This window comes from Simochromis diagramma, unplaced genomic scaffold (assembly GCF_900408965.1).
Source record: "Simochromis diagramma unplaced genomic scaffold, fSimDia1.1 OVJJ01000293.1, whole genome shotgun sequence".
Lineage (NCBI taxonomy): Eukaryota > Metazoa > Chordata > Actinopteri > Cichliformes > Cichlidae > Simochromis > Simochromis diagramma.
Window position 1 is genome coordinate 5661170 of NW_024386801.1, and position 13263 is coordinate 5674432.

Sequence of the window (13263 nt, forward strand, 5' to 3'; positions counted from 1 at the left end):
AGCCAGACCTTTAAGCTTTTAAATTAAACATTAACAGTTATGTCAGTATCAGCATATCCTGTAGGCTGTTTATCAAACTGCATAATGCAGAAAAAGACTCTTAGAGGCTGATTTCATCATAAAGCTTATCCAGTAGAGTGAGTGAGTGTAATACATCCCTGAAGAATTAATTAGTCCAATCATTTGTCCTTCATACATATATATCTGATATAATATCTGCATCCACTCTGCAATTCCATTAGTGGGCAATAATTTTAAGTTATTTTAAAATGAAGTAATTTAAAATTTACTGACACAGTGTGTTTTTTTTGCCTTTGTATTCTTTATTGAACACACTTGAAGACTTGAGATGTTTCAGGTTCCCAAAACTGGAATGCTAATGTAACAGAGTGGACTGGGGAGGGAAAATATGGTGTTGCACATTGCACGAGTTTTTACAGGCCTTCAGAGAGCCCAACACACAGCTTCAGAACCACCACTCTAAACTTTGGGTCCCCAACAGATCTAAGTGACGATTGGATGGATTTTCTGTACATTTATGGCTCTCACCCAGTCGCTAGATCTGATTGAAGACGTTGCAATTCATTATAGCCCCAACACTATTGGTTTTGTTTAGGTAAATAAATAAATTGAACTTTGCAAGGGTTTTGTGTGATCAGCCATTTTCAGTATCCATTTGTTCTCAACATGCTTTTTACTGGAAAAAATAATTTTCTTTTGAAATCTGACTACATAGATTTCCCATTCATAAGAAAAGCCTCTATTCAGTGTTGAACTCAAATTTTTTCAGTATAACTTCACCATCGTCTTTAGATTCATCAAGGCTCCGTTATAAGACCTTTAAGATCTATTAGGGGCTTTTGTTGGTTTGTCCTTGGTTCTTGTATAATGTGCTACTAATCACATTTATTAGAGTACAACGTTTTTGCTGATGTCAACTAAGCTGTCTTACATTTATACCTTATACTTGCTGTAGTTTCTCTATGTTCATGACTCTGGGAAAAATATTTCTGAAGTAGGCGATGTTTTTTCCAGTTTGATGTGCAGATTAAGATTCAAGCAAAGAAAGCCCTTTGGGCATGTCTTAAAGTCATAAATTTGCAATGTTTTCTCTCTGTTCTCTCACATATCGTTTCACAATATTCTTTTGTGTGGACCAAAAACTGAATATGTGCTAGCACAGTATGTGCTATGAACTTTCTTTTATGAACAAATATAATACATTTGCATGAATATTTACAATAAGACAAAATATGGCATTCGTAGATATTATCTTGCTTCATCTTGGAATTGAGAGAATTACTTGATGAACCAATGGGTAGAGTAACTGATACGAGAAATGTAATTGTTTGTTGCTCTTTGAGTCGTTTTAGTTATATGCAGTGTACAGATACAGAGTTTCTTCAAGCTACACAAAGTTTTAGAAACCATGGAAAAAGGAGTGAAACACCTAAAGTAAGAAATGCATGAGAAAGGAACTTCTTGCACTGCCCAGTGAGGAGTGTAAAGGGCAGTGTGCCTCTAATACAGACTCTGAGCTTAGTGTCAGGGTAACTAATGACCTACAGTGCTCTCAATTATTATTGCTAACACACACATACACACACACACACACACACACACACACACAAACCCCATGTGATTTACTCGAGTGCATGCTTTGAAGAGGTATGACTCAGTTGCAATCACAGGCAGCTACACCAACATTTCCGTCTCCATCTCAATTTCCCAAGAACCGAAGACTCGTGGTCTAAATGAGGACATCAGCACTCTTGAAAATAGGTTTGTCCACAGAAAAGCCACCCAAGTGCAGCTCAGATTAGCTTTCTGCCCTGCCACAATCAATGTGAAAGTGGGTCTCATTAATTTCTTTGGGTACATCTTTCATCACACCTCAATCTTGCATTATTCAGGGGCTTTTTTTCCATTTTTAGCTTTGCCGTTGCTTTTGAGGCATGGTGATTGTAAGGGTAGTCCTTGACTGTAATAAAAATATAATAAAATCAGAGTCATCATGACCTCTGCAACTATGTTAACAACAGGATTTTTAAATATATTAATATAAATTTATCTATCTGTACACTTTTACTTTTTTTAAACATATATATTAAATAAGTATTAATTATTGCCTTTGCCTCTGTACAGCACCACAGTGGATTTTAAATCAAATAATCACGACAAGTTTGAAGTGCAGACTTTTATCTGTAATTCATTCTCCCAGAAGTATTGCATTAAAACTTAAGACCCTGAGTCTGTCTCCCACCGGGAACTTATTGCCGGCTATTCGGACCAGGTTCTTGCAGTTGTTGTATAAAGATCGAATGGCTCGTAGCAACAGGCCAGACAATCCCATACTATTGAAGCACCTCAGAGAGAACACTCGGAGGGACATGATCGATTGCCTTCTTCAAGTCCACAAGACACATGTAGACTGTTTGGGCAAACTCCCGTCCTCAAGTATCGTCAAGAGGGTAAAGAGTCCGCAACTGGGACAAAAACCTGCATTGTTCCTCCTGTATCTGAGGTTCGACTAACAGACGGACTCTGCTTTCCAGCACCCGGGCCTTGACTTTCCCAGGAAGGTTGAGGAGTGTGATTTATATATTTTTTTTCTCTCCCCACATTTTTTGTTCGGCCTAATGATGGCCTCATCTAGTTGCATCAGCACATCTTTGAACCTCATGTTGTCAATACAAGTTCAATTGTGAAAACTCTAATTAATCTTTCAGGAAAAAAGAAATTATTTTTTTCCATTAACTGTGTATTTGTGGGAATGTCTTGTTGGGTAGCTTTCTCCTCACAAATCAGCCTTACGCTTCTTATATCTTTTCTACACATAATTGCATGCAGCGTGAACTCAAAAGAAAGGATCAATTTTGCATAACACTGAGTAATTTAAGACTGAGCGTCACTCAGTTTATGTGAAATTTATCACAGCAAGTGATATAAAAGCAAATCTTAATTACAAATATTTGACGAAGTCAAATTGGCTGGAGCTAGGCTGGCAGCTTTATTTCACTGCTGCCAGACTCTAAGCTCTGGAGCTTAGAGTCCAGCCTCCAGTCTGGACGGCCCGCAGACAGCCTGCCTGCAGAATCAGCCTGCAGCCCCAGGAGAGCCTTCCATCCTGCTGCGTCTGCTCTTCTCCCTCCTCATAAACATCCATCCTGCCTGGTCGACCTGTCAAACCCTGCATCTCCCACCCCTTGCCTCCGTTTGTTACCCCCCCCCCCCACACACACACACACACACACACACACACACACTCCCCTTCTCTCCCCTTCTCTCTTCCTCTGCTCCACTGGGCTTGTGAAGGTGAGCCAGTCCCCGGTGGCGCTACTGTACAGATTGCAATGTTTCCTCTTCAAATGGAGGTAGCTCTCTTGTGAAAACCCATGTGAAGAGGGACCGGGCTGTTTATTTTTGTCTTTTACTGCACACTTATCTCTGGGCGTCCTTGTTAATTAGTCTCTATCTCAGTCTTTGGTCAGCTGCTTTTGTCATTACAAGGACAGGATGAGGTTGTTCTGTGTGTTGCTTCAAAGTGAGGCTGATGAAAAGCACGCATCCCCCGAGGTTTTAGGCCAGTTTGCTGCCACCCAATCACTTGTCCTTAAAAGCTTCTTTATGAGCAGGACGTGTGGGGGAACAATAAAAGCAGTAGGAGGAATGCTTAAGAATAGCTCTGAAGTGACTCAACCTCTAATGGATGTGCCTAATCATTTTTGATAGTGTCCATCTGTGGTTCTGTAATTGATGTCTTAGGGCAGGTGCTTTCCTGGTACACTTCTGTGTCTGACATCTATAGAGCTGAAGTTTCTTCACCTCACTTCCCGATTAATCTCTGTTCGTTTAAGTTGCTCTGGATTTATTGTGTGTGTGTGTGTCTGTCTATGTATCATCTTTTATCATTTTTTCTCAAAAGCTGCAATGTAATAAAGGATTAGGCCGGTCTCTAAAACTATACTGGCTAAAGAAATTGTAACACGTAAGTTATGTAACGAATAAAACACAGATCTCTAGGGCACTGGACTAAAATTCTTTTGTGGTGTTTAGAGGACTTCTGTGCCTAAAGTTCATGTCATGCATTATGACTGTTGATGAAATATTGTTTGTTTTGTGTAATCTTTCAAAAGATGTTCACATTTCTACAACTCAGTGAAGTAACAAATGTTTATTTAATCTTAAATATGGAAAAAAGTGAGCCTGTTCTCAGATTTCGATTTGAACACTACCCTGTACATTTACTCATGTGCACATGAATGCCTTGGTGAGCACAGGCTGTTATTTGGCCATCCTGTTGCTGCAGGTGAACTGATTGCACTTCCCCTATGTGTCGGTGCAGGTTTTTGGAGATTATTATCACTTCAGGCATCACGCCGTGGAGAAGAGAGCTTTGTCTGGCCACAAGAGGATGCACATCAGACTGCAAAAAGAACCACAGGTAAGACTGTTGTCAGCACTCGCACAGCTTATTGTAGCACTTCATGTTGGCAACAAAAGGCCAAAAGACAGATTGGATTGCACATAGAGAGTGGGTATATCACGAGAGAAAAGGGATGTCAGAATCGGTGACAGCTTGTCAAAGTCTTTGCACCGGTCCCTTCCATCTGTCCCCTGACCCAATCCAAAGTAGCTGTAAATATGCAAAACCACCCAGCACAACAGCTGGGAGAGTCTGTTATTAGCTGAGCATTTTCAGTAGTTTTTTTTTTTCTTTTCTAATAAATATTTTCATTTACATTTTCTAAAACGTAAATGCCATTTTTATATAGTTAAAAATCGCATTTGTGGGGCATCTACTAATCGGAAGGCTGGTGTGTCGATCCCTGGCTGCTCCAGTCTGCATGGCAAAGTATTCTTGGGCAAGATACTGAACCGATGCATCCATTGGCGTGTGAATGTAGCTGAATGCTAGATGGAAAACACTTGAGCATAGTAAAGGTGCTTATGTGAATGGGTGTGAATAGTGAAGGAGGCATCTTTTTTCTAAAGTGCTTTGAGTGCTCGAGCACAAAAGCGTTATATAAAAGTCATTTACCATATATAGATGTGATATTTACCCGATATCAACCACCATTTTAAAATTGGTTCACAAAATCAAACTTTCTGTGTACCACATATAAAAACAAAAGTGCCAAAATTGGGAGATTTTTTTTCTTCTCCTTTTCACGGATTATGGAATAAGCAGCATCATATCACCAGACCACTTTGTATTTGTACTGTTCCTGAACAATAAAACAGCATCTACTAACCAGTTAAAAAAAACCTAAATGCGCTTTTGCTTTTTCCCTGATAATAATGTTTATGTTCTGGCTAGAAACAAAATTGTCGGTTGATGTTAGAAAACACTGATTCACATTATAAACCTTATATCACGCTCTTTATTATAGCAGAATTTGCATCTGCAGCCCACAGATCAAAGCACATCAGTTACAGAGAAAATAATACTTGCAAAAATGTGAAATGCTTTTCTTTAAGCATGAAATGCTAATTAGATATGACATTTAGAGATCATTACAGCACTGCCTTCTGAAGGCAAAGAGATATTTACTAATGCTGCAAGCATTAATAAAAAAATCAGATTTGGGTTAAACTATTAAGTAATACACAGGAGATTTTTTTTAACCTGTCTTGGCAGGAAAAGGAAAAAGGGAGAGAAAATAGGAGAAACGATACAAATAAAGGAACAGAGCATGAGTAGAAAAACACACTGGGTCACCAAATAATGTACCTGTAAGAAAACACATACAAAAAACAAACAGCACTTAGAGGGGAAATGCAAACCTACGGGAGATTTTTAAGCAAACACAGCAGATATAGTCTTATTTAGTTTGTGTGGAGGAAAGAACTGAGTGTTAAAGTGCTGATATTCTACAGTTTATTCTAAAAATGTAGAAAAGATAAATGTGCAGTTGCCATTATCAAGTGGACATAAGTAGATGACTGTCACCTAAAGAGGTGAAACCATATTAGATCATAGCACTTCTTTTATTAAACGTCTCCTTTTAAATCTATTTGTGTATGTATATGTGTGAAATAGGAATTATTTAAATTAACATTTTCAGCTTTTGTATATTAAAATAAACCCTGGATGAAGGCTTGCAGTAAGCTGGTGTGAAGTCTGTAGTATAGTAGTGTGAACTCTGTGGCAAAACCTGTTTGAATAAAACCTCATCTGTATACATGGGAATTTATAGTAAAACTATGGCTAAATCTGCCATACATAATGTCATTTGACTTCTCTATATTAAAAATATTTCTCAGAATGTTTAGTAGCTTCTAAAAAATCAAGTACCTCACATTTCAGGGACCAACAGAAGTACTGCATCTGTGAAAATGTCTGCTTTACAGTTCTCCTATTTTCAGTCTTACTGCTAAAAGAGTTGGCCATTTGTTGCTGCAGTGTTTACACTGGAAACAAGGGAGGCAGCTGAGGTAATTGCTGCTCTAAAAGCATCTTCAGAGCTGCCGGACTGGTGCTAAAAAGTAGGCAGTTACCAAGTGAGAACATCTATAGCAAGGTAGTTTTGCCAAGTGCAACCCAAGGACTAATCTGTAGCTTTCCTGAGTCCAAGTCATTCCAGCCGAGGAAAGGACTGATGTGGTCTGACAAGCTCTGAGGCCCCAAGACATCATTAGTGGGATATGGTGACGTGCACTGAGGCCAGTGGTATCAGGGGTTGGGGTAAGTGGATGACAACAAGTCTCTGAGAGCATATGAGTTCCAGGGAATCTGGTTGCTGAGCAGATATCGGTACTGTGGCTCTCAAATTCATAAAACATAGTTTTCAAATCTAAAAAAAAAAAAACCCACACACAATTAAGTAAATTTAGCACAGGCAGTGGCAGAAACAAGGGTTTTATTAATCAGAATCAGAATTATTGTTACTGAGGAAGATTTAATGCGTAATATTGGATTTTGGGTGCAGAAGGGACCGAGCAACATTAAAACCCAAGTGAGAATCTGTCAATAGAAAGTTGATATGTTCCTAATAAGTGGCTTGAAAGTATTAAAATAAAACAATGAGATGGACACTGAGGTGTATTATGTGCTCTGTGGGCTTTTTGCTGATACCAAATGAGAGAAAAACCAATCTGCACTTTAAAACTGCTGCCTTGACGTCAAAGCCTAAGAATTACAGCCTTGCCTATTATAAAGACATTTTTGACAAAGGAGATTCCATCTCGAGTTCATCTTAGTTGGAAGGTCAGTAGTTCAAGTTAACGCAGCACTTGAACCTAGCTATTAAGGGCAGCAGATTTCTGGCTCAGGCACAACAACTTGTCCCTAGGTTGCCCAACCACCCACACAACCAGAGCAAACCTCAGGCAAAGCATGACCACTGCCAAAAACATGCCACAGAAGCATAAGTGAGTGGGTTTGTTTTTGTGTTTTTATTTAAGTGCATTTGTGTAATCATATGGTTCTGTAAGACCATCTGATCTCTGGGAAAAAATAAAGAACAGTAAAGGTTTTGCTTTACCTTTTTTTTCAAATAAATAAATAAATAAATAAAAAGACAATGGTTGGATTTGGATTAGTCATTGCTGAGCTTTGAGCTCGTTACAGTGTTTCCTCTCTGTAATCCAGCAGCTGTAACTCACATTACCTCCATTGTCTCTTTTCCTCAGCTCTGTGGAGCTAACGTGCTTATCACCATGACTTTTGAATAATCACGCAGTGGCATGATGACACTGGCAGCTGCATAAGCTTACACCATAATGCTTGCGAGAGTTGTTTGTCATCTCCTCTCCACACCCCGTATCATCTTTATGAGGGAAAGAACTGATTTGTTTGGGGTGGCTACTGTTGGGTTTCTTATGAACAGTAGTGTAAGGCAGCGTGCACAGTGTCCTGGCTGGAATTTAAACTACATCTGTTTCTCGTACAGTTTTACTAGAAAGTTTCACTCTGGCTGTAAAAGTATGCTGGATTTTTAGTTGCTATATGAGGCCATATTGGATGAGGCTGACAAAATTCTGCATTTATTATTGTCAACAAATCCCGTTAGGAGACCAAAACCAATAATGCATTAGTCTGCCTCTCAGTAGTGAACTCATGACTTACCAAGCTTGGCATTCAGCCCCAAGCCCACTGGTTGCTACTGACGTAAATGTTTAAGTATGAGTCACAAGAGGAACAAGAGGGTGGGGGGAAAAAATGCATTTGTCGGGGCCATGACTGATTATTTTCAAGACAGTGCGATTCCTCCTCCTTATATTGTTTCATTTTAATCTTTTTCAAAGTCTTGAAAAAATAAAGTGATCCAATAATTCCCAAGAAGAAAATCAAACGAGATGAAGAATATCTGTTTTCTGTTCATCATGTCGTGAATATTCCTCGATATTATCTTCCAGACCCTTGAAGAAGCCATCATTGATTTACAGCACCAGCGCAATATGTGTGTAATCACCTCAAAATAAACCATGCTCGTCGTAATGTCTGGCTCACTGATCTTTTTATTGTTGAGACAACACTAAAGCTGCAGAAGGGAATATGCTTTCAGCGTCTGAAGCCTTGGATATACAGACGGTGCTTGTTAATGCAGGGTTTTTCGTGACTCAGAGTGGCCTTTCGGGGCGGACTATTCACATAAGTACATTGGTTTATGCAGGGCATAGACCATAAAGGCAGTGCATATGTGCCATCTTTTCTTATTATGAATGTTATTTCAGATTCTTATTTTCTGATCCTTTTAATAAAGAAAAATTAATAAAGTCCCATTTTCAAAAAGGAAAGAAATTCAGTTAAATCTTTAAATAAAAAAATTCAATTTCTTCTTGGATCTGGATAAAATCTCTTTAGAGCAGAAATTGTAGAAGAGCTGGTTGAGAAAATGTTGTAATAATTATTACAAAATCCTCCAATGACAATGATAAATTTAAATTTGATTCGTATATATCTATATAGAGCCAATTCACAACAGTCATCTCTGTGTGCTTTACATTGTAGGGTCAAGACCTTATAGTACTCTACCCGTGAGAAAAGGTATTAGTTGTAGTAATTTATGATAACTGCATCAGAGGCTGCCTTCATGTGTGCAGGCTGCATTACCAGAGGCATGTAGGAAATGTAAAAATGGGCAGCTGTAATGCAGTGTAATATAGTGCATTAAGGAATAAAGGAAAACAGATGCCTTATCCACCGTTACTACTCAGAAATTGGCCAGTGGTGTACCATTCCCGCTCCAGTGACATATGCCGTTTCTTCTGGATGGTTTGTTCATTGTGTTCCATCATCACAGTCCAATTCCCAGCAGCAGGTGCTGATCTTCATACTTGTAGACTACCTTTACATGGTAATCAGACTCTCACATCACGTGCAAACCTGAGATCAGCTTTGCAGGCTTACAAGTGCTGCTGTAAATAGATAAATGTATATTTAATATCTGTCTTTATTGAAAAGTTAAGGTAAACAAGTGTACTTTCAATAAAATCATTCTTTAAAAGACGTGTTGTCTGTTTTTCTCTTGTTGCTTTTGACACTTTTTATTGTGAAATAATTCCATATCAAGAAATAATATTGGAGCTTGTGCAGCATGGCTAGTCTGTAAAATCAATTACGGAGCATCAAAGGCTATTGACTAAATAGTTTGTGAAATATATGGATCTCAATGATGCATGAGATACCCAAAATTTACAGTTTTACAGTTTTTTTTTTCTTTTTTCTTTTTTTATTTGCATGCTCTGTCTCCAAGCAACCCCTCCTGCAGTCTGATTGACACAATAGTTTCGCACAATAACAAATCTTTAGTTATTTCAGTGCTGAGCTCAATATGACATTTTCAATTTAGCTTCAAATTAAAAGGCCCCCTGTGAGATTTCCTGCTAAACAAACTAGGAATGTTTACATTCACTGCTAAACTTTCCAAAGCATACTGCAGACAGAATAATACCCTCCTTATTAACCGTCTCGTTGATATGTTTTTCATGAATATAATCATGGTGTTTTCAGCTATAAGTCCCAGCCTTAGTAGTTAGTGGCATCAATTTATTGGTGATTGTTATTTGATTCGATTTATTCATACAAATAGCAATGGAAAAAGTCCCTAAACGTATCTTTTTCTTTCCTTCTTTCTCTTTAAAGTGAGCCACAGAGCTATAGATCAAAGGACAGTGTGTCTTTTGACTGCTCTCTCTCTCTTTCTGCTTTGCCAACAACTCCAGCATGACTTCTTCTTAGTCATCAGACATGAAAACCCTCAGGACACACTGAGATAGATGGAACAAATGTTTATTGCTCAAGCAGATTACAGTGCTAGCCCTTGTGGAGACCTCCTCCTTGTTTCTTGATTATTTCTTTGTGCAGGTGGTTGTATTTGTCTGGTCTTTGTCCTTGCCCAACACTTGAAGTATATTTTTTAATTTCCAAAGATCACTTAATCTCCAGAAATAAACTGATTCCACTTTTTTTTTTTTTTGTAGTTATTAAGAGGAGGTCGTCTTGCTGAAATGTTGCTCAATTTGCAAAAGAGATTGCATTAATTATGTTTGAAGTCAGCTTTAGCTATAAATGAAATGCTGTTTATCCTGTAGTCGATGGCTGTATGCAGATTATCATGGGTGGTAATTTTGCTCCGTTAATAATGTGGCGGGCAGTGGGCAGCAGTGCGGTGAGGTCAGACATGTGCAGTTATAAATGTAATGAAATGAGATAAATGTTAATTAGTCTAGGGTCATTTGAATGAGGTTAATGGCTGCATTCTCTAAGGCAAAGTTTTCAGCTGGGTTTGGAGCTTACACCCTCAGCAGCTGTACTCAACACATTTTCTTTCAGACCCCGTGCTTTACAGAAGCATATAATCATGAAGTCGAGCAAGTAGAGAAGCCTCACCATTAGAAACAACACCAACAGCAGCAAAGCGATTGCAAAATGCTAAAAAAAAATCCACTGAAAAGACGTAAAATATTTAAATAGCAAGTTGTACTTTGACAGTCTGCATTGTAAAGGAAATTCAAAAGTTTAGTCACGCTTCACTTGAGTGTTCTCCATGCAAATAGAGCAAGTTTGGGCTTTTTCACCTTCAACAAAAAAATCAGCAAAGGATGCATTTATCATTGACAATAATAATAATGCAGAACAGCATTCGCTCTAAGTGCTGTAGAAAATAAACCTCTGCTGTAAGCTCACTCAATCGACTGTCTGCAGATTCCCTCTGCTATAGTATAATTTCAGCACAAGTCAGTATTTGAATTGAATTTTCACTATTTTTGTCCTTATTTTAAGAAAGTTAACTTTTGGGTAGTTACACAAGTATAGCAAAAAACAAAAAGCAATGCCCCAGTGCCCCATTATTTGTGTGTTTTCTGTATAGATGACAAGTTGACAGGTGACCATGAGGTAAAGCTGCTCTGCATAAAAATAAACAAAACCCCGTATAATTATGGGGTTATGTTTGTTGGAGGTGGGTGGGCTGTTTGGGTTTTGTTTTAGGGTTTTTAATTAAATGGATAGACTCAAAAAATAATAAAAAATGAGAAACATATCTTCTAAAGCTTTTCAGATAGTGAAATTGAATTTTTATGGAGGATCCAAAGTAATGGAACACACCACAATAGTCAATTTAACCTTGTTTTAATAGTTGTTTTTAATATTTGTCAATCATAATAGAAGTTAAAATGTGATTATTTGCACACCCCGTACAACAAGGCAATTCCTTGTTAAGCATATGAATGCTGTCCTTTTATTATTTTTTGTCACGGCTTGAATATAAATTGCTGACCTAAATGGGTCTATTTAAACTAGGTCTCTTTTAGCATTCTTACTACTGTCTCATGTACTCAGAGTGTTCAGAATATATGGGTATTAGCATGAAAACCCAAATGTTGAATGGCATTAACTGATTTGCTGTGTGACCTGTTAACATTGTGTGTTGCATTGTTTTTTGCAACTTCTGAAGCAAAACCACTATATGAAATTTACTATGTGTGATATTAGCAAGACTTGTTACCCTTACTTACTGAGCCTGAGCATTTCCCAGCAGCCCTCCCAACTTCAAAGGCCCCTGCTCAGGCACACTGTACAGTAGCCACCTTCCCTGTGCATCTGAGCAATGAACTAAATTAGATTTTCTTCACATCTCTGCTTCTCTTTCTAGTTATTACTTTTTGAACACAGCTGGGACCGTGTTTTCCTACATCCCCAGTCTGTGGGACACGGCAACAATTTCTCAGATTAGAACATTAATAATGACACAATATCATGAGGATTCCTGAGTAAACTGTGCTTTGTCTTTTTGCGTGTGGGTTTGCTTGTTTGCTTTGTGTGGGCATGCTGTTTGTGTGTGTGCGTGTGTGTGCACGCGTGTGTGTGCCTTGACAATCCAGGTCCTGTGGACAGAGCAGCAAGTGGTGAAAAAGAGGAAGAAGAGGGATGTGTATGAAGACCTAACGGATCCTGATTTCCCTAAGCAGTGGTACCTGGTGTGTAGACTTCCTACCATCTATCTCATTAGTTTGACATTATTACTAAAATGTTAAAATTGGGAAATGGAATAATTAAAATGCTTATGAAATACCATACATAATGAGATTTTCAGTAGCATGGTTCTAGTTTTCTAAAAGAGATATCTCTATGCTTCACCAACAAATAAAGTGGGTGTACAGTCAGCTGACTATATAGTGGCTGCTTCTCATATGCATTTGAAATCCCACTTTACATTTTCAAGCCTTCTCTGTATTCAATCATTTCAGTAGCAGCCTGTAGGAATGCCTGTTTTCAAGCTATATTCTTTGTTGAAGTGGAAGATTTATATTTAAATACAGCTGGTCTGGTAATCATAAGATGTGTTGCTCCGTTATGGGCTATTCTTTACCTGGCCTGTTTTAACCTCCTGCAACTTTTTTTTTTCTCAGTCAAATATATAATGTAGTGCCTTCCACGATGTTGAGTTGAATGTGCAATTACATGTCAGGATAGATCACCTGTGAAGCATCGATAGCATATAATGTTGCCTCCATGTCTGTTTCATTATTCACAGTTTTTCTCAGAGATGCCTCAATTCACCTTAATCCCCCCCCCCTCCCTTTTTTTTTTAACTACATAAAACCTCTGTCAGTTCAGCGGATTAATGACAACATTGACTATCCCAGACATAAATCACCAGTGAATAGAAGTTGTGGAACTACCTCTGCCATTCAGCATTAGACTTCTAATCGTCTCAGGCCTTAAACCCTTTTTTTCCTATTTCAACTACATTGCAAAGCTCTGGCTTAAACAAACAAATAAACAAAGCTGGTTCAGCTGAACGCACAAACCAC

General features: G+C 38.3%; 1 protein-coding gene across 3 annotated transcripts in view; it reads left to right on the forward strand.

The window, feature by feature from the left end:
• Positions 1-13263, forward strand: part of furinb (furin (paired basic amino acid cleaving enzyme) b) — a 93297-nt gene that overhangs the window by 37510 nt on the left and 42524 nt on the right. For all 3 annotated transcript variants that reach the window (XM_040025299.1, XM_040025300.1, XM_040025302.1), the window contains exons 3-4: positions 4346-4444; positions 12331-12426. In XM_040025299.1, the coding sequence (XP_039881233.1) occupies positions 4346-4444; positions 12331-12426 (195 nt within the window). The remainder of the gene's footprint in view (positions 1-4345; positions 4445-12330; positions 12427-13263) is intronic.